Consider the following 27969-nt stretch of genomic DNA (forward strand, 5'->3'; position numbering starts at 1 on the left):
CTTAAAACATAATTAAAGGCCAGCTCTTACCAAATAGCCATCCTTTCCAGCTTTTTGCAAGAAAAGACCCGTCAGATGTACTGCAAGTCACCCCCAGAGTCAAACTAGAAATAACTGGCTGCAACTTAAAATTACAGTGCCGCCTTTAATAGGAAAGCGTTCATTTCTAACAGTGCACGACGCAGGCCCAAACAGTCCTAACGGTGCCTCCTGTAGAAAAACTACACAACCAAGAGTAAGCTTAGGGGTGATGAAGGTACTCTTCACAACTGGTGATTTAAAAGTTAAACACGCTTAACCGTCTTCGTGACTAAAACCTCTGCCACGATAAGATGCCATCTTTGCTACTCCCAGGCACAGTACAAAGGGCATAAGGCGAGGCAGCAGTTAATCAATAAGCTTCCAGAATAAGGGCGAAAGGACGGACGCTGGCTCCTCCCTGTTCCCGCCGGAGACTGGACCTTGCGTGCCCAGGGAGCGGCCTGGGCCTCGGGCCGGCGGTGTGCCCTGGCAGCCTTCCCTCGCGGGCTGCGTCTGCGTCCCCGCTCTCCTCCTCTTTGGGGCCTCCAGCCAAGAGGCGGGAGTGACCCTCAGGCAGCTGACCCGGCCAGTCCCTGCCTCTCGCACAGCCCTCGGGACACACCATGGGCCCGGAGGCAGGCGTGCGACGCAGCAGCGACGGCGCAGGCGGCGGCCCCGGCGACGCCCCGCTGCCTCCCTGACCGCCGCGACCGCCGGCAACACACCCCGCGGCCCCGGAGAAGCCGCTCGCCGGCGCGGCCGCAGGGCTCCGGCGCCGCAAGAGCCGTGCTCGCCATCGACTCAAGCTACGTCGACAGCCATGGCGGGCGAGGGGCGGCGGGCGGAGCCGCTGCGGGAGGAGGGCTGGCTGCACGTCACGCCCCGGGCCCCCATCCGGGAGGGCCGGCGGCGGCTCGTCCCGCAACATGGCGGCGCCGACGGGGACGCGCCCGCCTACGCCACTGCGTCGCGCCAGGGCCGCCGGGAAGTGAGGTTTTCAGAAGAGCCTCCTGAAGTGTACGGCGGCGATGACGAGCGCCGGGTGACCCAAGAAAAGTCCCCGGCGGGAAGACGAGTCCCGTCCGAAGATTCGTTCCGGCTCGATCCTGAGAAAGGGGAATTGAGGGAAAGCGCCTATTACCTTCGGCCCCGGACGCGGACGCAGCCGCGGCCCCAGGACGCCGGGGAGATGCAGACGCGGAGGGCTTCGCGCCGGCTCCAGCAGCTCTCGCCGCAGCCCCCTCCAGAGCCGTCTCCGGTGACGCCCCGGAGGGGCTTAGGGGACCCCGAGCCCTCGGCAGGTGAGGACGGCGGGGCTAACAGTCCTCCAGCCGCCGGCCGGGCAGCGCTGCTCGCGGCGGGCGGGCGCGAGGGCCCTTCTCCGGCCCAGCCCCTCGGGCCCGGGGCTTCCCGGCGGCGGCGGCTCGGGAGGAGGGCGGGCTGGCGGGCGAGCGCTCGGCGTCCCCGGGCACGCGGCGGGGAGGGAAGCTGGGCGGGCGGGCGCTCCTTGCGGCTCGCGCTCATTTCAGTTCCTGCTGCTGCTGCTTCCCGACGCCGCTTGCATTTCCTTGGGCGCCCCGAGGCCAGCAGTGCCCGGCTGAGAAGCGTGGGTCTGGTTTAGCATTCCCTAGTCTTTTCCCTGTCTTCATCCAGGTGGGGAGCGACAGGGCGGAGAAGTGGGGACCGGGGCGTTTTGTGGGGTAGTGGAGTCGTGAGTGACCGGCCCTCCGCCCCCCCACAATACTTAAAGTGGAAGTCTGGCACTCGTGCTGAACTAAAGTTGCCCAGTGTCTGAAGAGCTGAACCCGATCCCTTTGTCCTGAGCATGGTGGCCCGTGCCAGCAGCTCCTCCACCGTGGGAGCACCACCGTCCCCTAAGGCCGCCTGGCAGGTGGACAGCCCCTCCTAAACCAGACTGTCCGCTAAAGAGGAAGTGTCTGTTGGAGGGGACCCGAAGGATGCTGGCGAAGTGAGTGTAGGGAAATCCCTAAGAAGTCGGTTCTTGGCCCTTCCCCAGCGCTCAGGCTGAGCCAGGGGAAGTTTGAGGTTAGCCTTAGAGGAGGCGTCTGTGAGGTACGCAGAGTGTTGTGTCACAGGGGGTGGCCCGGGGGCCCAGCTCTGGTGACCAAAGGGGAGTGGGTTTTCAGCTTTGCAGCACTGGAATAGGTTGGTTGCTAAGTCATTCATCTGTTAACAGGATGCTAATGCCTTAGAAGGCTTACTGACTGGGGAGTTAAATGGGAGTTACACTGTTGGAGTATTCATCTGCTTCTCTTCTCAACGTAAGAAAGTCCCTGACGGCTAGCATCCTAATGTATTAACCCATTTCGTTTTTCTCCCAGTAGCTGGGAGACATTGGCACTTGGCTGGCATTTGGGAATACATGTCCCCTGTCTTGATTCCCACAGGGCCTGACACAATGACATCATCTAAAAAAATTAGGGAATCTCCCCTCATTTTAGTAACTTCTCTTTTTTCACTCTTCCATCAGACACTAGCCCATCTTACTTAAAAACAAAACTTTAATGATACGAAGAGGACTGGTCTAATGGGTACACGTCTAAGAAGATAATCATATTTCCTTTTTAATTTTAGTCGTACAGTAACAATGGGGACTTTCTAATAAAAATAAATAAATCTTTAAAAAGAGAAAAAGTATTGCAGTGAGAGCTATATTCAGTTTCTCTTCTATCCCTTTTCTTCCCTCGGTGTAACTCCTCCTTTCAGATTCATAAATAATTTTTAAAAGATTTATTTATTTTTATTGGGAAAGCTGATCTACAGAGAGAAGATCTTCCAGCCCCTGGGTCACTCCCCAAATGCCGACAGGTAGCCAAGGCTGGGCCAGACCGAAGCCAGGGGCCAGGCGCTCCATGCAGGTCTCAGAGGAGGAGCCGGAAGGCAGGGGGTACCTGAGGGGTGATCCTCTGCCTCCCGGGCACGTCGTGGAAAGCTGGATTGGCAACCTGGTGTAGACGGGGCTCGAGATGGGCATTGTGTCAGAGTGTGCGGGCATGCCAAGTTGCAGGGTATCCTGCTGAGTGCCAGGGCCCTCCCCGTCATAGACTGCATGACAGGAGACGAGATGTCCATAGAGAAGAAGCTTGTGTCCAGTTCTCCAGGAGGAGCTGGGCAGGCCTTTGCTGCATGCTGTGGGAATGCCTGCATGATAAATGCCTTCACACCGGACCTCTTTTCTTTCCTGTGTAAGTGTTGAGTGAAGATCCTGTCCTCAGCCTTCGCAGACCCGCGCTCAGAAGCCTACGCTCTGGTAAGAGATGGTCTGGACTATTCACTTTTATAAGTGTAGGTTTGTTTTTAGTAGGGTGCTACCTGTATTCATTCGGTTCAAAGAAACAGAGAATGAAAGCCCCCCGCCTCTCTGTCCTTTGGGCTGCGGTTTAACAGGAGTGAGGTCAGTTCATTTCTGCAGACGTATTTCTTGGAGATTTGAGGACATTCACTTATAAACTATCTTTCTCTCTCTCTCTTTTTTAGTTTAACATTTATTTTTATTTGTAAGGCAGATAGAGATTTTCCATCCACTGGTTCATTCCCCAAATGGCCACTACAGGAGCTGGGCCAGTTTGGAGCCAGGAGCCAGGAGCTTCTTCCTGGTCTCCCACGTGGGTGCAGGGTCCCAAGGATTTTGGACCTCCACTGCTTTCCTAACAGTAAGCTGTATGCAGGGAGCTGGATGGGAGGTAGGGCAGCTGGGACATGAACTGGCGCCCATGAGTGACACTGGCCGTAGCTAGAGGATCCTCAGCCATGCCCACTGCACTGGCCCCCTGCTCTCCCTTTGCTGACAGAAATGTTGGTCTGCTAACTGTTATTTTCTGCACCATCTTATTTTTTAATTTTCATTTAGCTTATCTTGAGATAGCCGGCGTATGAAAGACTGCCTCAGCCTTTGTAAGTGTTTCCTTCTGAGTTGTCGCTGTGACTCTGCGTTGATACCCAGATGGAGGCCTGTGGCTAAGGGCTACAAACCTTCACTGCCTCAGTTACATTTGTTTTTGACTCAAGTTTTGCAAAATATCCCATGACTATGAAAAAAAATTAGTAAGGTCATTCCAAGAGATCTGCTTCATTTTCTGTATTGATTGGTTCTTATGGATGCTTTATCACAAGAATTGAAAGGGAAGTTTACTTCTCGTTACGTTTCCGTTATTACTCATCCATGTTCCCTTTGAGAAATCCGGGGACAGCTGTCTTCCTTCTCAGTGTGGTAGCCATGGAATCTGCTAAGGTTTAGATGAAGCTGTGGTTAAGGACCACATGCTACACTGCCTCTGTACCTCTAATCCTTTTCTTGCTCTGTCTTGCAGATTCAGCATACAAAACAAATGGAAACACTAAAATGAGTGACTTAGGTTAGTCTGTCTTTTCATTCCTACACACTCTCCTGCAGAGTTCTGTTTGTAGAATGCACATTGGAGTACATTTGGCCTCTGACTTAAGGTGGCACTTCATTTATCTTCTCGGCTTACAGGTTATTGGACCAGTGAACCTAATTTTCCTTAGTAACCAGGATTACTAATCGGTCTAATTATGTTATTATGCAAATTCATTCAAGAATGTAATAACAAACAAAATTAGTTTTTATTAACAGTTGTTAAATTCACGTTGTTGAGGGCCTGGCGGCGTGGCCTAGCAGCTAAAGTCCTCACCTTGAAAAAGCCCCGGGATCCCATATTGGCGCCGGTTCTAATCCCGGCAGCTCCACTTCCCATCCAGCTCCCTGCTTGTGGCCTGGGAAAGCAGTCGAGGACGGCCCAAAGCTTTGGGACCCTGCACCCGTGTAGGAGACCTGGAAGAGGTTCCTGGTTCCCGGCTTCGGATCGGCGTGCACCGGCCCGTTGTGGCTCACTTGGGGAGTGAACCATCGGATGGAAGATCTTCCTCTCTGTCTCTCCTCCTCTCAGTATATCCGGCTTTCCAATAATAATAAATCTTTAAAAAAAAAAAAAAAATTCACGTTGTGGAGAGAAAGAGAAAGGAAATAGCAATTTAATGATTAAGATTTTTTCCCCTGGATCCAGCACAATAGCCTGGTGGATAAGTCATCACCTTGCATCCCCGGGATCCTATATGTGTGACCCCGCTTCCCATCCCGCTCCCTGCTTGTGGCTTGGGAAAGCAATAGAGGATGGCCCAAAGCCTTGGGACCCTGCACACACGTGGGAAACCAGGCTTCCGGATCAGTTCAGCTATGGCCTTTCCAGAAAAACAAAAGACTTAAAAATTTTTCCTCTTAATTTAGAACCTAGATTTGATGTTTCATAATTTTATTTATTTACTTTAAAGATTTATTTATTTTTATTAGAAAGATGCACAGAGAAGAGGAGAGACAAAGAGCCTCCATCCACTGGTTCACTCCCCAAGTGGCTGCAACAGCCAGAGCTGAGCTGATCCGAAGCCAGGAGCAAGGAGCTCCTCCAGGTCTCCCATATGGGTGCAGGGTCCCAAGGCTTTGGGCCGTCCCCCACTGCTTTCCCAGGCCACAGGCAGGGAGCTGGATGGGAAGCCGGGCTGCTGGGATTAAAAAAGGCGCCTATATGGAATGCCGCCACGTTTAAGGCAAGGACTTTTGCCTCTAGGCCACTGCACCAGGGAGAGGCAGAATTCCCATTTGCTGATTTTACTCCCCAAACTCCTTTAATAGCTGGGGTTGGGCTAGAGCCAGAGTCAGGGTTCAGGGACACAGTCCAGGTCTCCTGCGAGGAAGGCAGAAACCCAGTTGCCTGACAGGGTCCAGGTTGGTGGGAGAGTGGTGCGGGAGCCAGGACTGGGCATCAGGCGCAAGCGCTGCTGTGTGGGATGGTGGGTGTTCTGAGCACTGGCTGACCACACACGCTTCCGGTCACTTTTGTGTCAGTGACTGACCCAAATTCAGACTAGGAATAGCTGTGTTTCTGTTTTGTTTTGTTTCTCTTAGGAGTACATGATCTGATAGAGAAAAAGAAGTTTTTCTAATTCACTGCTAATGTACCTTCCTGTTGCTGGGCTCAAGGAAGCAGCAGATAACAGTGGAAGTAACTGGGTCCGCGCGCACAGGGCAAGACCTGGGCGGAGGTCTGGGCTTTTCCTCCCCCGGCCCAGCACTGGCTGTCGCAGGCATTTGGAAAGTAAACCAGTAGATGGAGGCACTTGCACACTCTGGCTTTCACATAAACTTAGAGTAATTGAAAAACTTTAATGATAAAAATAAAAAGGATAGTTGTTTTTTTTTTTAAGATTATTATTTATTTTTATTGGAAAGTCAGATGCACACAGAGGAGGAGAGACAGAGAGGGAGATCTTCTGTTGGATGATTCACTCCCCAGGTGGCTGCAACAGCCAGAGCTGAGCCAGTCTGAACCCAGGAGCCTGAAGCTTCTTCCAGGTCTTCCATGTAGGTGCAGGGTCCCGAGGCTTTGGGCCGTCCTCCACTGCTTTCCCAGGCCACAAGCAGGGAGCTGGATGGGAAGTGGAGCTGCCGGGATTAGAACCGGCACCCATGTGAGATACTGGTGTGTACAAGCGAGGACTTTAGCCACTCGGCTACTGCACCGGGCTCAAAAGCGTTAGTTTTTAACCTAGTGGTTTAGACTACAGTTAAAGTGCTGATGTCCGTTAGAAGCATACTCATCCCCGCTGTAATTCCTCTGACTGCAGCGGACGCTTGGGAGAGCCAGCTGATTGACTCCCAGCCACTTGCTCGAAATGAATTGAGCTCCTGGCTCTGTGTTTCAGACTGGCGGGGTGTTCCAGGGATTTAGGGAATGAGAGTGAAGGGGAGCTCACTGTCTTTCTCTGCCCCTCAAATAATTCTTTTAAAGATTTATTAATTTTTACTGGAAATTCAGAATTACAGAGAGAAGGAGAGACAAAGATCTTCCATCCTCTGGTTCACTCCCCAAGTGGGCTCAGCAGCTAAAGCTGAGCTGATCTTAAGCCTTGAACCAGGAGCTTCCTGCAGGTCTCCTGCGCAGGTGCAGGCTCTGTGTGCTTTATACTGATCTTGACTGCTCTCCCAAGCCGCACGCAGGGAGCTGGAAGGAATGTGGAGCAGCCAGGATAGAAACCGGCGCCCATTTGGGATCCTTGCAGATGCAAGGCAGACTTTCACCACTAGGCTACCGTGCCGGGCCTCCCTCAAATTTTTATGATTGAGCATTTGATGTAGCATTTAAAAACCACTAGAGTCACTTGTGTCCCCCGTTGGAGCACGTAGGTTGGAGGCCTGGCAGTGCTCCTGATCAGCTTCATGCTAATGTGCCCCTGACTGACAGTGGCAGTTCAAGTAATTAAGTGCCTGCCACCAATGGAGAAAACCTGGGTGAAATTCTAGGCCCCAAGGTTCAACCTGGCCTAGGCACGGTTGGAACAGGCATTTGGGAGATGAGCCCGCAGATCGGAGATCTCTCTCTAGAGTTCTGCGTTCTGAATAAATAAAACCTGCCGGCAGCACTGTGGATTTCCAGTAACGCTGTGGCCCGAGATGCCTGCACACACACTGCGCCGCTCCACTTCGGGTCCAGCTCCCTGCTAACGTGCCTGGGAAAGCGACGGAACGTGGCTCGAGTCCTTGGGCCCCTGCACCCACCAGGAGACCCGGAGGAAGCTACTGGCTTTGATCTGGCTCTGCTCTCACCATCACAGCCTTTTGGGAAGTACCCAGAATGTGGAATATTCCTCTCCTCTGTCTGTAGCTCTGCCTTCCAAATAAATACAGCTTTTTTAGAAAGGTTAAAAACAAGTGGGGAGTTCTCTGCATGTTGGCTGAAAATTATTTCTTCAACTATCCCAATACTAGTTAGCATATAAATAAATACAAGAAAGGAGACTGAATTTTAGGGAACCTTCTATATGAAAAATTAATTATTAGGTGAATTGGTTCTAGGAAGATTGACAAAGTTCTGATGTGTATCAAGCATGTAGAATGGAAGCAGGAGATACTGCACAGTTCATGTGTTTCTGATACCTCAATGAACACCTTTTAATTATTGTGTTTTTCTGATACCTCAATGAACATGACACCTTTTAATTATTGTGTTTTTCTGATACCTCAATGAACACCTTTTAATTATTGTGGATCCTAAACCCGAGTCTACTTTGGAAAGTTGCATTATACCAAATAAGTTTTAAAGAGTTTAATTTATAAAACATTGTACCCTGGGGCCAGCATGGTAGCACAGTGAGCTGACCTTCACTTCAAGTGCTGGCAGCATTATGGGCCCCAGTTCATGTCTTGGCTGCTCCACTTCAGTCCAGCTCTCTGTTTATGGCCTGGAAAAACGACAGAGGATGGCCACGACCTTGAGACCCTGTGTCCACGTGGGAGACCAGGAGGAGGCTGCTGGCTTCTGGCTTTAGATCAGCTCAGCTCTGGCCATTGCAGCCTTTTGGGGGATGAACCTGCAGTGGAAGACGTCTCTCTGTCTCATTTTCACTGGACACTGACTAGCACTACAGCAACCTAAATAAATTGATTGGGGACAAATACTTCCATATTCACCATACAGCATGTTGTCAGTTACTTTCTGCCTCCTTGTCTTTCCTTTGTTCGTAGGAGAGGCTGGGGCAAGGGAGAGTCCACTTAGCTGGATTGAAATTAAGCTCATTGGCTGCAGGAACTCACTACAGGAGCTGGGGATTCCTCATTGCTGAGACACAGATGTCTTCATAGAAAAGACTTGAGGGACCCAGTGCGATGGCCTAGCGGCTAACGTCCTCGCCTTGAATGCCAGGGATCCCATATGGACACCGGTTCATGTCCTGGTGGCCTGCTTCCCATCCAGCTCCCTGCTTATGGCCTGGGAACGCAGTGGAGGATGGCCCAAAACTTTGGGATCCTACACCCACGTGGGAGACCTTGAGAAATTCCTGGCTCCCCCTGAGTTCAGATCGGCACAGCACCGGCCGTTGCGGTCACTTGGAGAGTGAATCATCGGACGAAAGATCTTCCTCTCTGTCTCTCCTCCTCTCTGTATATCTGACTTTGTAATAAAAATAAATGAATCTTTTTTTTTTAAAAAGAAATGACTTGAAAATTTCTAAGATCTTTTTTTGTTATTTGAAAGGGAAGAACAAAAGAGCTCTTCCAATCACACTCCATTTTTTTTTAAGATTTATTTTATTTTTTATTGGAAAGTTAGATATACAGAGGAGAGTCAGAGAGAAAGTTCATTCATCTGTTGATTCACTCCCAGAGTGTCCTCAATGGCCAGAGCTGGAGCTGAGCCGAAGCTAGGAGCCAGGAGCCCCTTCTGAGTCTCCCATGTGGGGGCAGGGTCCCAAGCCTTGGGCTGTCCTCAACTGCTTTCCCAGGCTACAAGCAGGGAGCTGGATGGGAAACGGGGCTGCCGGGATTAGAACCGGCGCCCATCTGGGATCATGGCATGTGCAAGGCAAAAACTTTAGTCACTAGGTTACTGTGCCAGGCTCCACACTCCATTTTGTTGCACAGGGGGCACACAGCAGCCAGCCTAGCAGGGCTGAAGTCGGGACTCAGCCACTCCATCTGAGATGGCAGGGCCTCGAGGGTCTGAGCCATTGTTGGCTGCTTCCTGTTCACTTGCCGGGAGCTGGCCTGGAAGCAGGGGAGCCAGGACTTGTTTGGTGCTCCAGCCTGGGAGACAGCCGTGCTGCGGGTGCCACAATCCCCACCCACTCCCCGGGGTGTTTGTGGTTTCAGAGGCTCCTTGTAATCTTCCCATGACTATATGTGACCTGCTAGCTCTGGCTTCCTCTCACTTTGAGGCACGTTACCTCGTTTGGGTCTGGACAGCTGTTACCCCCTTTTAAAGAGCAAAAAAAGTTTGAAATGAGTGGAGATTCAAACTGAAAAGAAGCGTTCTCTCAGCTGTGTTAAATCAGAATCCTAGTACGTGTCCACATTTGACCATTAAGCAATATTGCAGTCCAGTGATTCAATGCTTACCTTGTATCTATCATCTTCAAAGAAAGGGAGGAGGGGATTGGAACAGCCCAGATACAAGTACTGTGTTTAGAGTCTGACGTCTTGCTCGGTTGTCGATTGCTCTGAGAAACAGTGATGTGTGAGGCCTTGCTGGCGCCAGAGGCCCCTTCTTGGCTCGAAGTTCATCTGGGGCTAGCAGGTGTCTCATAGGAGCTCAGGGAACTTGGCCAAAGAGTGCAACGTTGTTAACCCCCAGAGGGTGGGACAGTTTGAGACTGTGGAATTTTGTGTTTTCTGCACACCCAGGCAACACTTTAGAATACAGGCAGGCATGTGACTGATGGAAATGCTGGCAGTCCAGGAGGAAATGGTAGATTCCAAGTGCTTTGTTTACTTGTTTATTTTGTTTATTTTTATTGGAAAGGCAAATGTACAGAGAGGAGGAGAGACAGAGAGGGAGATCTTCTGTTGGATGATTCACTCCCCAGGTGGCCACAACAGCCCGTGCTGCGCTGATCCAAAGCCAGGAGCCAGGAACTTCTTTCTGGGTCTCCCACATGGGTGCAGGGTCCCAAGGCTTTGGACCGTCCTCGACTGCTTTCCCAGGCTACAAGCAGGGAGCTGGATGGGAAGTGGAGCTGCCGGGATTAGAACCGGTGCCCATATGGGATCCCGAAACGTTCAAGGCGAAGACCTTAGCTGCTACACTATTGCACCGGACCCAGATTCCAAGTGATTTAATAGATAGTTTATGTACTGTGTCTTGATGGTCACATTCCATAATTAGATCTTGTTTACTCATAAGCATTGGCTTTTGATGTTTTATACGACGTGTTTGCTGATCTCTTCCAGAAGCCAGTGTGTTCCAACCAGAGCTCGGATTCTCTGAAGAAGGTATTTCTTTTTAAATATCATCCAGTATATTCTAAGTCTTACTCTTTATGTGGGAAGCTATTGGTAGTTAAGTAGGAAGTCAGAGCAGAAAATAGGACCTTTTCCTTTAAAAAAAAATATGCTTATCAAGACAATACGTTAACGTAGACAGGAGGACAGCCTTTGTGTGGCTCTTTCTTAAGCTTTGTCTACTTGAGTTCATTTTAAGCAAAGCCAATGTTTTCCTTTTGGGATGTGTGATAGCCTGTGATTATGATATTAAAATAATGACTTTCCCAAATTCTTATAACCGGTCTATACTTTAAAAGTACAAGAGTGAAATTTTTAAACCTGTATAATTGAGATTAGCCACCTCTATACTGAAATATTCGTGTTGCATACACTCCCCTCCCTCAAATACACATATACATACAAGTGCACAATAATTTCTCCTAGATTTAATTACTGAGTGATTCCCCTCCCCTGTACAGTGAAATTGTTCAAGAACTTATGTTCACAAGCTCGTTTTTACTAGGTAGTACAGCCCTGATGAGCAGGTGCTGTGTTAGCTCTGACTCGTTGTTTGCGTAGGAAGTGCTGCTGTCCGCAGAGGGGACAGCCATGCAGCTGTAGCTCCAGGAACTGGGATTCCTGTGACATGGTAAACAGGCAGCAGGCCCATATCGGATCACTGATACAGTAGAAAACTCTTCTTGTCAAATCTGAATTACTCGCTTGTTAAGTTTTGACCGTTAGAATTGGGGCTCCACTGCTGTGCTATTTGCTTCTGCTTAGGAGAATCTGAAGATAATGACCAGGACAGCTGCTTCGGGAGCGATGCCACGACAGAATCCAGGGAATCTGTGGAACCGGAAGGTAATGTTGCTTTACAGACATGTGACTTTTCTCATAGGAGCTATCTTTTTATGGAAAAAAAGTAATAATATAAAAGTATTAAAAAAAAAAACATACTTCCAGATTTTTTTTTTTTTTTGAAAGAGATTTACAGAGGGAGGTGGGAGAGGGAGAGCAAGAAGGCTTTCCATGTGCTGGTTCGTTCCTCAAATGGTTGCAACAGTCAGAGCTGCACTGAACTGATCTGTAGCCGGGAGCCAGAAGTGTCTTCCAGGTCTCCCACATGGCTGCAGGATCCCAAAGACTTGGGCCTTCTCTGTTGCCTTCCCAGGTCATAGCAGAGAACTGGATTGAAAATGGAGCAGCTAGGACATGAACCGGTGTCCACAAGGGATGCTCTTGCCACATGCTGAAGGGTTAGCCTGCCGAGCATGGTGCCGGCCCCCTGGTTGCTTGTTTTCTTTAGAAAAAAACAGGCATTTGGCCTATCAGTTAAGATTCTTGCATTGCATGTCAGAATGCTTAGGGTTAATTTGACTCTCAGTCCTGGCCTCCTGCCAGAGAAGAACCTGGAATTCAGCAGGGATCACCGAGATCATGGATTCCTGCCAGTCACGTGTTTGAGTTGAGCTCCAAACCCCTGGCTTAGACCCCGGCCCAGCCCGTAACCATGGCAGGCACCTGGAAGTGAACCAGACAACGGGAAATATACCCCTCTCTGTATTTCTCAAACTTGGCTTTTAATTATTAAATTAATTGTCTTGTGTTTTTCACTTTATTGTATAATGACAAATTATGTAATGTGTAAATGAACTACTTTTCATCTACTTTGATTTTTATTGGAAACAGGATACTTTTAGTCTCGAGGTCCAAGTTCTTTTAGATTTGTAGAGAGACTGATCATCTAGCAAGTAAGATTCATCGCATTATTAATGATGCTATATGAAAGCTCTTTCCTTGTTTTTGTTTGTTTTTAAGATTTATTTGTATTTATTTTAGAGGTGGAGTTACAGAGACATGGAGGAAGAGACAGATAGAAAGGGTTTTTTTTTTTTCATCCACTGGTTCACTCCCTAAATGGCCACAGTGGCCAGGGCAGAGGCAGGCCAGAGTCAGGAGCTTCTGTTGGTCTCCCACATGTGGTAGGGGTTCGAGCGCTTGTACTGTCTTCCCACTCTTTCCTAAGAACATTAGCAGAGAACTGGCTGGGAAATGGAACAGCTGGAATGATCCAAGTGGCATCCACATTGGATTGCGGCATCCTGGGCTCTGGCTTCACCCCCTTGCTGGCGCCAGTTTGAAGATTTGCTTGTTGGAAAATCAAAATCTCTCAAATACATACAAGAAAGAAATCTTCCATCTGGGGCCAGGCACAATAGTCTAGTGGCTGAAGTCTTTGACTTGCACGCACCTGGATCCCATATGGGCGCCAGTTCTAATCCCAGCAGCTCCGCTTCCCATCTAGCTCCCTGCTTGTGGCCTGGGAAAGCAGCCCAGGATGGCCCAAAGACTTGGGACCCTGCACCCGCATTGGAGACCCAGAAGAGCTCCTGGCTTTGGATTGGCTCAGCTCCAGCCGTTGCGCTCACTTGGGGAGTGAATCATCGGACGGAAGGTCTTCCTCTCTGGCTGTCCTCTGTATATCTGACTTTCCAATAAAAATAAATCTTTTTTTTTTTGAAGATTTATTCATTTTATTACAGCCAGATATACACAGAGGAGGAGAGACAGAGAGGAAGATCTTCGTCCAATGATTCACTCCCCAAGTGAGCTGCAACGGGCCGATGCGCGCCGATCCGAAGCCGGGAACCTGGAACCTCTTCCGGGTCTCCCACGCGGGTGCAAGGTCCCAAGGCTTTGGGCCGTCCTCGACTGCTTTCCCAGGCCACAAGCAGGGAGCAGGATGGGAAGTGGAGCTGCCGGGATTAGAACCGGTGCCCATATAGGATCCCGGGGCGTTCAAGGCGAGGACTTTAGCCGCTAGGCCACGCTGCCGGGCCCAAAAATAAATCTTAAAAATAATTAAATCTTTTAAAAAACAAACAAAATAAATGCATTGACTCTGGGACTGCCACTGGGGCGTGTTAGTCCAGGCTTCTGCCTGTGCTGCCAGCATCACATGCGGGCACTGGCTCTTGTCCTGGTTGATCCACTTTCAGCTGCCTGCAGTGGCTGATGGTTCAGACCCTTGGGCTCCTGTGCCTGTGTAGGAGACCTGGGGGAAGCTTATGACTCCTGGCCTTGGACTGGCTCATCTTCTGCCTTTGTAACTTTGGGAAGTGAACTAGCAGATGGAACATCTCTTCTCTGTCTCTCCTCTCTGTAATTCTACCTTTCAAATGTAAATAAAATAAATCTATTTTAAATTTTGTTCTACTGTAGCACCTGGGTCTGTGACGAGCTGGCTGGGCTGGCCCAGAGCACCCATTGGTTCTGATGAGATACGGGGCTGGGAGCAGAACTGACCAGGCAGCTCGTATCCGCCGAGATGTTCATTGGCTGGTGCAGGTGATGGGCCAAATGTGACGTTGCACTGTCTGACGCGCACAAGACTCAAGTCTGAGTTGCCCCCAGGTGAAGTTTCTTACGGAACTCCCTCCCAGTTAGACCACTGGACTCAGATCCTGGCCACAGGGAAGACCACAGGATATGTGGCCTCACTTTGGAGTGCATGTGTTGGGACTGTGCCTCCTCAGGTGCTGATATCTGCATGGTCAGCATGCTCAGATGCAGTGGGGGACGTGACAGGCAGCTCATCTAGGCCAGCAGGACGTGGAGTGCTTCATCAGAGGGCGCAAAGCTGAACAGGTTGGACAGTTCTCCTGGCCAAGTTTTTGCAGCATGTTCCTGGGTCTGTGGATTGGCTAAGGTGGATTTTGTCAACCAATAGACCTTGGAAATGTTTTCTCGACCCTGGAACAGTGAAACCAACAACTTCTCAGAGCTATCAAAACCACTCAAGTAACCCCCTGAGAACACTTCCCCACATTGGGCTCACTAAGGCATCTTCAGATGCCGCTTCCCTATCCTCAGGTGCTGAGGTAGTTTGACAGCAGGAAGTGGAACCCTCCCCTTGCCTTCCTGCGGACCCAGAAGGGAAAAATGCAGACATTTATGTTACCCACCTTCCCCCATACCTAACCTTCCCAATCAGAGGCCCGTATAGGCATGTATCCTTCTCAACTATATAAACAAAATTAAAAAGAAAAACTTTTTTTTTAGTTCCTTCTGGAAGCTACTCCCTGGATTTCAACCCTCTGTTTTCAGATAATTGTTTCACTTCTGTTTCTCAGTCTCCCATCTTGGCCATTGTGAAGATTAATTCATGTAAGCAGAATATTTGCAAAGTCTGGCATGTGGCGGACATGCAGGTTAAGTGCTGTTATGAGTTTCAAAACTCTAAAAACTTAAAATACCAAGTAAGCTATTATATAGCCAAGAATTTACTGGCGTTGCTGAGAGCTAATAGCTGTTTGGAACTACGTAAACCCCAGGTCCTGTATCCTTTTAAAACTCTAGTAACACATACATACCCAGTGCAGAAGAAAGCTGGTTAAGGAACAAAAACGGTACTGGCTTTCCTACATTTCCTTTGGCCAGTGACCACTAAAGAGGTACAGGAAGATACAGGGGAAGGCACCAGAAAAGAATTTGGATTTCGTATGCACTTTGATTTTATTTTTTTTTTTAATTTATTTTATTGTATTGTTGTTGACAATGGTTACATAGTTAATCATGGTTAAAAAAAAAAAGGTTCGAGGGGTATAGGGAAGTGGGTAATACTATTGTGTCCATATTGTTTCCATCATGTATCCGAGGTAAAGGGGAATGTTGAGGGAGAATCCTCACCCGGTTTCCCGCCCACCCCAAGTCCTGGATGTGGGGCATGCTCTGAGATATTTGCTCAAGTGGTTTTAATAGTTCTCCAGTTATGAATCGCTGCCAGTTTCGCTCAATGAGGTTGTCCACTGATTGATATGGTCCATCACAAAGTCTCCGTTCGCCCCATATTTCGCTGCCAACAATATACAGCTGAGATGAATGATTGACCTGTTCTGTCTTATGTCTTTTCTTGGTTAGAGTTTTCAGTCCAGCAGTTCGATTGGGGAGATCTCCAAAGAAACTTTGAGGCATTCCCAGACTAGATTCTTGTATGTTCTAGAAAGCACAGGGCCCGGCACAGTCCATCACCCCGATCAGCTGGTGGTTTCAATTGCTGGGTTGGTTCTGTTTTCAGTCCATCTAACCAACTCAACCATCCAGCCCTCACGGATGTTGTTGAGTGCCTCTCTGTCTAGCCACCCAGCCCCCGTCCTAGTTTTCATGCCCTCCCGCGGGAGTAGTGACCCAAGAAGGGGGAACCCACTTTTTCCCTCCCAGGTCTCTCTCACTCCCGGTTTATGTACTCTTTGGGTGGTTCTGTGGTTTGACTTGACAGAATTAATCCCCAGTGCCAGCTGATGCTGCGGCTAAGCCCAAACATCGCTTACCCACTCTAATTTATGCTTGCACCAGCAGGAATAATCAACCCAGCCTGGCTTTTCCCTGATCTAGTCCACATGCAACGCACAGGTGTTGCAGCCTTGCTTAGTCTGGTCTGTCCCCATCCCAGCCCACGCTCTCCAGTGGGAGTAGCTGTCCGGCAAGGGGACCAGCCCCTTAATCCCCTTGCCAGCTCTGCCCCTCCCTTCCTGGATCTCACGTGTGCTGGTTGGGTGCTGCAGTCAAATCCAGTACAGGCAACCACGCCCTGGCATTCCATAATGTGTACTGGTTTTGTTGCGACCAAACCCGGCTCAAACCACACTCTGTTCTGGTGATCGGATTTGCCAGTGGATGACATGAACTGATTCAGCCTGGTCTGTGCACTTGGATTTTAATTGCAGTCCTTTGAAACATTTATTTTTATTTTGTGATACATGTGACACATTAGTTCTTGAGTTATTTCAGAAGCGCATGCATCAGTGTTAAACAAATCTTTAAGGATTGACGATTTTTTTAAACTTCATCTTGACCTAATTTTTTAAAACTTCATTTTGACTTATTTACTTGAAAACCACCATCCCCTGCTTCCTCCAATGGATGAAAGTCCTCTCTCCTTTTTCCAAAAGCTGTCTTTCCAATAAAAATCAGCAAATCTTTTTCTTTTTGAAAGATTTATTTTCATTGGAAAGTCAGATATACAGAGAGGAGGAGAGACAGAGAGGAAGATCTTCTGTCTGCTGGTTCACTCCCCAAGTGGCACAACGACCAGGGATGAGCTGATCCAAAGCCAGGAGCCAGAAGCCTCTTGCAGGTCTCCCACGTGGGTGCAGGGTCCCAAGGCTTTGGGCCGTCCTCGACTGCTTTCCCAGGCCACAGGCAGGGAGCTGGAGGGGAGGTGGAGCAACTAGAATACAAGCCGCCCAAATGGGATTCCTGTGTGTGCAGAGGTGGAGACTTTAGCCACTAGGTGACTGCCCTGGCGCCAAAAAATATGTAAATCTGAAAAAAAAAAAACTCTCAAGTAGGCAATACATTATGTATCTCAGTCTACAAAAATGTTTGTTGGGGCCAGCGTTATGGCAGAAGCTGGTTAAGCTGCTTTCTACCACACTGGCATCCCTTGTGAGCACCTTTTTAGTCCCAGGGGCTCTATTTTAAATCTGGCAGTTCATGTGCCTGGGACGGCTGTGGGATGGCTCACGTGGAGTCACAGCTCCGAGCTTCTGGCCTAGGTCTGGCCCAGCTTTAGGTGTTACAGTCACTGCAACGTGAACCAGCGGCCTCTCTCTCTCTATAGCTCAGCATTTGTAAAAAATTGTTTTTTATTTTTCATGATAATTACATGGTTGATCAGAGTGGGAAGGATCGAGGGTTAAGGATAAGTGGATAAAATCATTATTTCCAAATTTGCCATTTCTTCTTGTTTTTGAGGGAAGGGGAGAAATAAAAGGGAAAGCCACACCCAGTATCCCACATGTCCCCGTACCCAGGGATGGGGAACCACCACCTGATACCCACCCAGGGTCCTGGCGTGTGCGTGTCGCAAGAGTTGTGCCTGAGTGGTTTGCTAGTTCTGAGTTGTTATCACTGATGCAGGGATGATGCGGCCTTCCCAGTGTCCGTGGGCTGACACACACAACCTTAAGCCGCCATTCATTCAGGTTTGTGCTGTCATCGTTTGGCTGGGGTAGTTGTCCCTGCTCTGTTCTTCTGCTGTGGGACCAAGGGGGCTGCCATACTCTCCATGTGCATCAGAGTCTGTGTCCACGGCTCCGCCTTGTTCACCGAGAAGGACATATTCCTGCAGCTGAGTCCAAGGACCCAGGCCTGGCAACCCGAGCCCCGTCGGATCCCCTGCCCTGGGACTCACAAACCCAGCACCCCCCACATAGGTGGGCTGTGAGGCCAGGTGACCCAAGCCCCACTGGATCCCCATCCCCAAGAGCTCACAAACCAAACACCCACCTCATAGTCAGGCCAAGAGACCTGGGTCAGGCTACCAGAGCCCTATGGATGCCCTGCATGTGGGGATCATGAACCTGATACCCACCTTGTAGGTGGACCCAAGCGCTACCCCATCAGATCCTCCACCCCCAGGCTCACGAACCGGGCACCCACCTAGTAGGTGGGCCATGAAACCCGGGCCAGGTGACACAAGCCCTGTCCCCAGGGCTTACAAACACAGCACCCACTTTACAGGCAGGCCAAAAAACTCTGGCCAGGCAGTCTGTGTCCCACTGGATCCTCTGTGCCCCGGGCTCATGAACCCGGCACCCCTTCACAGGCAGACACAGGGAACCCAAGCCAGGTACCCTGAGCCCCATCGGATACCCCACCCCCAGCGTTCACTAATTAACATATCTCACAGGTGAACCCAAGGACCTGAATATAGCTCAACATCTTAAACAAATAAATAAATGTTTTGAGGAGGAAAAAAGAAGAAAATCTGGAGACGAAAGACAATTTATAGATCAAATGTGTCTCTGTAGAAGCTTTTTCAAAATAAGTTATGTATCGAAGTGTCAAACCCATTGGGATTTATCTATTTTTTAAATACCCATTGTTCTCTTGTACAATGTGCCTTTTAAGGTGACATACGTTTTATCATGTACCTTTTGTTTGTTTTTAGATCACACCACCAAATCACATGATCCGTCTGCAGAGTCCTCTTGGCAGTTACCGCAGAGTATGTAAACACATGCCTGGGGTGTGGCGGTGGGTGTGGTCCAATGCTAGTCTCACCTTCAAAGTTTTGTTTATTGGTCCTGGTGTTGTGGCTCAATGGCTAAATCCTCACCTTGCAAGCACCAGGATCCCATGTGGGCACCAGTTCATGTCCTGGCAGCCTCGCTTCCCGTCCAGCTCCCTGCTTGTGGCCTGGGACAGCAGTCAAGGATGGCCCAAAGCTTTGGGACCCTGTACCAGCATGGAAGACCAGGAAGAAGCTCCTGGCTCCTGGCTTTGGATCGCTAGCTCAGTAGTCATTTTTGGAATAAACTAGCTGATACAGGATCTTTCTCGCCATATGTCTGATCTTCCTTCCAAATGAAATTAAATCTTGAAATATATATATATAAATATAATTTTTGCTTATTTTACATCTTAATCACTGTTTTGGAAACAGAGGCAGGCAGTCAAAGCTAGGCACTCTGAAATAGGATCGCAAGCACCTTAACCTGGGTCTGAAGAGCTGCGCCAAGTGCCTGCTTCTGATTTTGCTTTTGTTTGTTTTATTTTTGGGGTGGGGATTTGGTTTGGTTTAGTTTTTCAGATTAATTAGTTGAAAATGGGCGGGGAGAGAGTGAGATCTTGCATCCGCTGGTTTGCTCTCTGAGTGACTGGGTAGTCCCAGCCGAAGGTGGCAGGAGTCACGGTCCCCGGCCGTCAGCCGCTGCTTGCCCAGGTGCGTTAGGAACCTGGAGGGCCCGGCAGGCGTGACTCACACCAGCCCTCACATGGGGAATGGCACCAGCGGGTCAGAGTAACTTACTCCTCACCGGAATATTTGAACATCTACCTTTCTGTAATTGCTGAAATGTTCTTTTCTTTATTCTTTCTTAAATTAAGATTTACGTGTTTAAAAGAATTACAGAGAGCAGATGGAACAGAAAGAGAAGGGGTTGCCTCTCTTCCCCTGGTCCACTCCGAAATGGCTGTAACGACCTGGACCTTGCCAGAGCCACGAGCTCCCCCCAGGCCTCCGCCGTGGGCAGCGCCGAGGGCGGCAGGGCACAAGCACTCGGGCCAGCTTTCGTTGCTTGCCCGGTTGCATTAGCAGAGAGCTAGACTGGAGGTGGAGCGGCCAAGTCTCAAACCAGTTTCCCTATGGGACACTGTGTTTCAGATGACAACTTATTATCCCACTTTGCCACAACACTGGTCCCCATGTGTTACTGTTTTGTACTTATCCTAAATTGCACTGTAGAATTTGAAGTAGCATCTCTTACTTCATAGCTGTGTTGTAATGTCTGCTACTTTACATGTATATTGCACACTGTTCGTGTGGCGTGGTATTATAGAATGGACTACTCAGCTTTGTATCTCACCTACTTTTAAATATGACCTTGATAAAATTATGAATACGTAGAATAGTAATAATAGTAATAATAAAATAGTAAAAATAGTAATAATAACAAATCAAATAAAAATAAATAGTAGTATTTATCACATAAAGCATAAACACTAAGTACGTTTATATTTGACACCTGGTGACCATTGAATGCACTGTCGTTATCTTGATGGTAATGATGCTACTTTAGGCTGCCTGCTCGTTATTGTCCAGCTTGTGAGCACTTTAGGGTTTAGCAAAGGGAATCTGTCGGCTCGGTGTGAGCCGTCATGTGTGCTCGCAGACTGCTAGGCACCAAGCAGTGTGCATGCGTGTTCCTCTGCTCTGCTCTCCCCAGGCACAGAGTTGAGGGCTCGGGACGGGCAGCCTGTGCGGTTCAGTAAGTGCTTCATCTGCTGCTCCTTTTTCAGTCGATTCTGACTTCTCTTACTCTGCCAACAAGTGACTGGCATTTTTTGAAGCCACACACATCAGTTCTACATACCGTAATTACTCTGGGCTGATATATCGTAAGTAATTTGCTGGCAGGACTAAATGGCGAACCTTTCTTCTTCGTTGTGTCTAATAGAGTGTTTTTGAACTAAATTATTCTCACCATGCAAATAACTTTTGCATTGAGTTTTTCCTATTAGGAGCTAGTATATTATTTTTGCTGCTTGGATTACTACGGAAGTGGTTCAGTGCCTTACTGACATAATCCTGTGAAATTATCCTTTTCTTCTGAAATCATTGGTTTCATTGTTTTCCCCATCTGTTTATCCCTCCTGAGAGATTCCTTACATAACACAAGAATATGGTATATTAACTTTCAATGTACCTGAAATATTTTAATATGTGCATTGTTTTTGGTTCAGGATATCAAAAGATACCCCAAGAATGGGATGAACAAACATTGAGAATGAGGGCTGGGTTGCAAAGTAAGTAAAAAGTTTGCTTTTGTTGATTATTCACAAACAAAAATATGTGAGGGATAGCTCTGATTACTTGTTCAGTAATTTCCGTTTTCTCAGAATGTGCACCGGATGTATGGAGGTATTTTACAAAGTTCCTGGAGAGATAAATTAAAATATGAATTTATCTTGGTGCGGACAGCTGTGAGATCCATCCTAGTCTGTAATACTGTGCGTTTCCTGTGGACTTTGTGAAGACCCCCTGCGGATCAGCAGCCGGTGAATAATGACGGGTCTAGATGGGACAGTCTGCCTTGCAAAGGCAGATATACAGAGAGGAGGAGAGACAGAGGAAGATCTTCTGTCCAATGAATCACTCTCCAAGTGACTGCAGCAGTTGGTGCTGTGCCGATCTGGAGCCAGGAGCCCAGATCCTCTTCCAGGTCTCCCACAAGGGGGCAGGGTCCCAAAGCTTTGGGCCGTCCTCGACTGCTTTCCCAGGCCACAAGCAGGGAGCTGGGTGGGAAGTGGGGCTGCCGGGATTAGAACCAGCGCGCACATGGGATCCCGGGGCATTCAAGGCGAGGACTTCAACTGCTAGGCCACTGCGCCAGGCCCTATCTTTTTTTTTTTTTTTTTTAGATTTATTTTTAGGGCCCAGCACAATATCCTAGCAGCTAAAGTCCTCACCTTGCACACACCGGGATCCCACATGGGCACCGGTTCTAATCCTAGCAGCTCGGCTTCCCATCCAGCTCCCTGCTTGCGGCCTGGGAAAGCTCCCTGTCTTGGGAGCCTGAACCCGTGTGGGAGACCTGGAGGAAGTTCCTGGCTCCTGGCTTCGGATCGGCGCAGCACCAGCCGTTGTGGCTCACTTGGGGAGTGAATCATCGGACGGAAGATCTTCCTCTCTGTCTCTCCTACTCTCTGCATATCTGACGTTGCAATAAAAATAAATAAACCTTTTTTTAAATGATTTTACTTCTTTTTATAATTTTCAGTTTATGATATAGTTCCATAGGCCCTGGGATGTCCCTTATTCACTCCGCAGTTCCCTCCCTCCTCACTGAGCTCCCCTATATCATTAGTATAAAATAATTCTTCATATACAGTCGTATGTCCATCGTTGCGGGCATGAACAATGGCAGAGTGTCCAGCATCCTATTGTCAAGGTACAGTAAACAGTTTCATTGGGAGTCCATCTTTGGAAGTAGGGATGCATACTGCGTTGCCTCTTCACATCTGGATATGACAGTCTCCATTACACAGTTATTATACACCCCTATAAATGAAAAGCCACAATACAAAACCAACAACATGGAATGCCAGCTTCACAGACTGCAGCTTCATGTGCTATGCCACATTGCAAGCCCCCCACTTGCTTAGGTGTTCAAATCTGCTACCAAGAAGGATGCATGGGGAAAAAGGACTGGGACCCTTCCCTTCCACCCCCCATATTTATTTTATATTTTCTCTGAAAGGCAGAGAAAGAGAGAAGGAAAGAGAGATCTTCCATCTGCTGGTTCATTCCCTAGAAGGCTGCATGGCCAGAGCTAAGCTGGTCTGAACAAAGCGAGGCGCTTCCTCCAGGTCTGTCACATGGGTGCAGGGTCCCAAGGGCTGAAGCCATCTTCCACCAGTTTCCCAGACCACAGGCAGGGAGCTGCATGGAAGTGGAGCAGCTGGAGTGTGAAGCGAAGCGTGCACATTTAGAATTCCGCACTGCTGGCGGAGGCTTAACCTGCATGTCTCAGTGCCAGCCCCAGGACACTTTTCAATAAGGGTAAAAGCAGAGATTTGATGGAGCTGTAAAAATATTTTGAGTTCTACTGTTTAATCACATACCTAATACTTGTCTATTAAAAATATTAGAAGTTAATTCTGAAAATACTGAAAGTATTTGAAATAGAAGGCCAGTAGGGTCAAGATTCTGGAGAGCTGGCATTGTGGCAGAGCAGGTTAAGCCTCCACTTGGAATGTCGGCATCCAGTGTCAGCATTGGCTTGAATCCCAGCTGCTCCACCTCTGCTGCACTTCTCTGCTCAGCTCCTCAGAAAGCAGCAGAGGACGGGGCCGGGTCCTTGGCCCCTGCCACCCATGCACGAGGCCCACACTGACTGCTTGGCTCCTGGTTTCGTGTCAGCCATTCTGGGGATGAAAGCTGCCTTTCTTGTCTCTTTTTTATTACTTTGCCTTTCCAAAATAAATAAATAAATAAAATCCATCTTAAAGAAACAAAGATTGAGTTTTGTATCAAGCCCCTGATTCAGATGGCTCCGTCATGTGCTCTGAGCTTCATTCTTCTCCGTTCACAGCGTCTGCACCAGGCAAGAGTGCAGTTCAAGGCCACGTTTCAGACGGTATCCATGCTTCTATTATCGTGTGCTTATATTCTTTGCACCCTTTAACTTTGTCTTAGAAGCTTGCCGGCCTCAGTAAATGATCATGGCGCAGACGCACATCCAAGGCTTTCTCCCCACTAAGTGTAGTGTGTGTTTCTGCTAGGCCCTCACCTGCTGAGCTAACTGCGCGTGGGATGGACGCGCTACCCCAACGGGCTGTCAGTGACACGGGCTCTGCTGCTCGGCTTGACCTCCGCGTGCTCTTGGTGAACCTCTGCGCTCTTTCTGTAGCAGAAACAAATACTGAAACTATGAAATACAAGTTAATGATCCTTTTAAATTTCTTCTCATTAGATGACAGGAATCAGAAAACCGAGCCGAGAAACCACTCTCCGCTGATCAGCCGCCACCGTAAGTTGGTCTCTTCCATTCGTGTTTTTTTAAGATTTATTTTTATTGCAAAGTCAGATATATACAGAGAGGAGGAGAGACAGATAGAAATACCTCCTTCTGATGATTCACTCCCCAAGTGACCACAATGGCCAGCGCTGTGCTGATGAGAAGCCAGGACCCCAGATCCTCTTCCGGGTCTCCCACGGGTGCAGAGTTCCAAGCCTTTGGGCCATCCTGGACTGCTTTCCCAGGCCACAAACAGGGAGCTGGATGGGAAGAGGGACCACTGGGATTAGAACCAGTACCCGTAATGGGATCCTGGTGCGTTCAAGGTGAGGACTTTAGGTGCTGGGCCCTCTTTCTTTATAGTAGAGAGGGACCCCAGAGAGCTGTTTTGATTAACAAATATATACATTATCTGTATTTACCTAAAATAATTAAAATTGAGAGTTGTTGTTAATGTTGCTTAGTTTTTTTTTAAGTAGTTTAGCAAGAAGGATGACTATTTTGCATTTATTTGAAAGTCTTGTAATACCTACATTAGTAGAATTTTCCTGCATTCTTTTGGGTAGTCAGCCTGTTAAAAGATACTGTTTTGACTAAAGTATCTGCAGAAAATCAGCTTCAGACAAATATGAATATCCTTGTCAGATAATTCTAGGTACTCCTTTTTGGTAATTTCTGAAACTCGCAGTGATAGTTTCTTTTGTGTTATTTAAAGTATGCAAACATGCCAGTGATCTGATTTTCACTCTGTTACAGTAAAATCTGTTGACCTGTCTTGTACTTTGAGAGGCATTTCATGCCCTGAACATTGGGGAAACACTGCTTCCCTCATATTTAGAGAGCTCCCTGATATTGACCCCTGCATAGTGCAGTGCCAGAGATTACAGCTGTTCATCTAACCAGCAATCTGAAGACTTTAAAAACAAATTAAGTAATTGGGAGCTACCAACGTGTGCTGACAGAGTGAATATTTCCAAACTCCTAATTTTCACTTGAAAACTTGAGTGATTCTGTTGCCAGTTGTTTTCCTACAAAGCAACTTTGTTCATTTTCGATAAAGTGCCTAGCGAATCCGCAAGCCTGGCTTGACTCTCGGATCACACTGATTCGATGTGCAGCTCACTTGTATGAAGTTCTCTTACTTGGGACCACCCTTGCACTGTGCTGTGCAGCGCACAGAGCTTATGTGTGCTTCTTCACGCAGAGTATGGAGATGGTAATACTTAAGGACTGGGATTGAAGAAGATAAATACTTTTTATGAGGAACAGCGAGTGAAACTACCCGTCCTCCTGTGTTTGTTTAACCTGGAGTACGAGCAAACTGGCTTACCAGTAGATTCTGTGCCAATGCCCTTTGAGCAGAGGTTTGCCCCTCATTTTTTCCAAGATTTATATATTTTATTACAAAGTCAGATATACAGAAAAGAGGAGAGACAGAGAGGAAGATCTTCCGTCCGTTGGTTCACTCCCCAAGTGAGCCGCAACGGCTGGTGCTGTGCCGATCCGAAGCCAGGAGCCAGGAACCTCCTCCAGGTCTCCTATGCAGGTGCAGGGTTCCAAGGCCTTGGACCGTCCTCAACTGCTTTCCCAGACCGCAAGCAGGGAGCTGGATGGGAAGTGGAGCTGCTGGGATTAGAACCGGCGCCCATATGGGACCCCGGGGTGTTCAAGGTGAGGACTTTAGCCGCTAGGCCACGCCGCTGGGTCCCCTCATTTGTTTTTCAACCATCAGTGCAGATGGCAAGACAGTGGGGAGGATCACATGACCCCATGGGTCTCAGGGGTAGGGCTTGAAGCATGTGGACCACCGCATTCAGCATCCTGCGGACCGCTGGGACAGTGAGCCTGAGGCGCCCCGTCAGCCAGGGCTGTCCAAGTGCTACTGTGACTAGCATTAGCATTACAGCAACTGAACATAGGCAGTAGTATGTGGAAAAGCACTAAATGTATGTAAATATACAACATTATTGCCCATAATTGGGGACTAGTTGAAAGCTAAATTTTACCAGTATCAACTTGCATATCACAGCAAGATACACGTTAGTGTGTTTACTCTAAGGGAAAGCTACATATTATAGTATGTGGGTACTTCAGGAGGTTCATGGAAAATTAAGATGTTTATTTTAATGCAAGATAAACCCATGCCTCGTTCATGATATACATAATCCATAAAAGTTTAAAGACTTATTTAGGGCCTGGTGTGGTAGCCTAGCAGCTAAAGTCTGTGCCTTACACACACTGGGATCCCATATGAGCGCTGGTTCTAATCCTGACGGCCCTGCTTCCTGTCCAGCTCCCTGCTTGTGGCCTCGGAAAACAATCCATGTGGGAGACCCAGAGGAGGCTCCGGGCTCCTGGCTTCAGATTGGCTCAGCTCCTGCCGTTGTGGTCACTTGGGGAGTGAATCAACAGAAGGAAGATCTTCCTCTCTGTCTCTCCTGCTCTCTGTAAATCTGACTTTCCAGTAAAAAGAAAGTAATTGTTTTTTAAAAAAAGGGACGTATTTTCTTATTTTACTTAAATGCATTACAGATAAAGAGAGGGAGAAACAGAGAAAGATCTTCCATCCCTCTGGTTCACTCTCCAGATTGCCGCAGTGGCTGGAAATGGACTGGTGTGAAGCCAGGAGCCAGGAGCTGCTTCTGGGTCTCCCACGTGGATTGGAGCACCTAAGCTCTTGGGCCATCCTAGCATGTTAGCAGGGGGCTGTGTCAGAGGCAGAGCAGCTGGGCCCTGAGTCAGCACCTGTGAGGGGTGCTGTGCCCACTACGCTCCCGCAGCAGCCCCCTGCGGCCCTTTCCCTGCCTTTAGTTCAGAAATAGCCTGTCTCAGATACTGAGCCGTGCAAACTGCTGATAGCTCAGTACTGTTCGTTTTCCAGCTATTGCAGTGCTAGTAAGAGCTCTGGCTCACCCTTTCAAGCACTGACGTTCCGCAGAGACTTTCTCATTTTACATGCAAGATGCCTGTGTCACTGAGTGTGTGGTTTGCTTGGAAACATAACATTATTTCAGTTTTTTAAGAAAGAAAACGTCAACTCCCTTCTTTAAAGTCCTTGCTCTTTCGCCTAATGTTACAAAAAGCAGTATTGCCGTTGCTCTCAAGTCTAAGAAAATTTTGTCATTTGCGGGTTTTTTGTTTTTTTGTGTGCAGAAGCAACTGAACAAGCCGCACGTGAGTCTTACGTCAAGATGCAGTGGTGGTGGTGTCTCCTTGTCCTGATACCTGCTCTGGCCTACTGGCTGTCTTGGTTGTATTACACTCCTGAGGTGGACACCTCCGCTGTCCGGCAGTTCCAGGACCAGATGAAACAGCTGAAGAATAAGTACCAAGGTCAAGACGAGAAGCTCTGGAAAAGAAGCCAGATGTTCCTGGAAAGGCACCTGAACAGCTCGCAGCCGCGGCCGCAGCCTGCCATCTTACTGCTCACAGCGGCCCGAGATGCTGAGGCCGCGCTCAGGTGCCTGGGCGAGCAGATTGCTGATGCCTACTCTGCCTTCCGCAGCGTCCGCGCCATCCGCATCGACGGGGCGGGCAGAGCTGCTCAGGACAGCGACGCCGTCAAGCTGGCCGTAGACGCGCAACTGAGCCACGGCTTCGAAAACGGCCAGAACGCCGCCGTGGTCCACCGCTTCGAGTCGCTGCCGGCTGGCTCCACTTTGATCTTCTATAAGTACTGCGACCATGAAAATGCAGCCTTCAAAGATGTCGCCCTGGTCCTGACCGTCTTGTTGGAGGAGGAGACGCTTGACAGCAGTCTAGGCCTAAAAGAAATTGAGGAAAAAGTGAGAGATTTCCTCAAAGTCAAGTTCACCAGTTCTAACACCTCCAGCTCCTACAGCCGTATGGACCCAGACAAACTGAATGGCCTGTGGAGCCGCATTTCTCACCTAGTCCTGCCTGTGCAGCCGGAAACTGCCCTGCAGGGGGGCAGCTGCTTGTAAGAGGTGAAGGAAGAGAAAATCATGTCTCCCAAGTTCTGAGAATGTTTCAGACTTTCTAACCAGACCCAGAATTTAAAGCACTTTTGAAAAGAACTGGTTTCTTCTGAAAGGAAGTTGAGTTCTTGTGTAAACATGAAACATCTAAGTGATTGATCTGCCCTAAGTATCAGTTCCTTGAGAGAAT

General features: G+C 48.6%; 1 protein-coding gene across 1 annotated transcript; it reads left to right on the plus strand.

The window, feature by feature from the left end:
• The first annotated feature begins 474 nt into the window (after positions 1-474).
• On the plus strand, positions 475-27938 carry TOR1AIP1 (torsin 1A interacting protein 1). Its single transcript, XM_058660735.1, has 11 exons — positions 475-1322; positions 3233-3292; positions 4353-4397; positions 10781-10822; positions 11597-11677; positions 18771-18827; positions 20548-20589; positions 21065-21127; positions 23416-23460; positions 23797-23853; positions 26995-27938. Exons 1-11 carry the CDS (start codon positions 842-844, stop codon positions 27783-27785), a joined length of 1764 nt encoding a protein of 587 aa, XP_058516718.1. The 5' UTR covers positions 475-841; the 3' UTR covers positions 27786-27938.
• The last annotated feature ends 31 nt before the right edge of the window (positions 27939-27969 follow it).

The sequence above is a fragment of the Ochotona princeps genome, chromosome 2 (genome assembly GCF_030435755.1).
Source record: "Ochotona princeps isolate mOchPri1 chromosome 2, mOchPri1.hap1, whole genome shotgun sequence".
NCBI lineage: Eukaryota > Metazoa > Chordata > Mammalia > Lagomorpha > Ochotonidae > Ochotona > Ochotona princeps.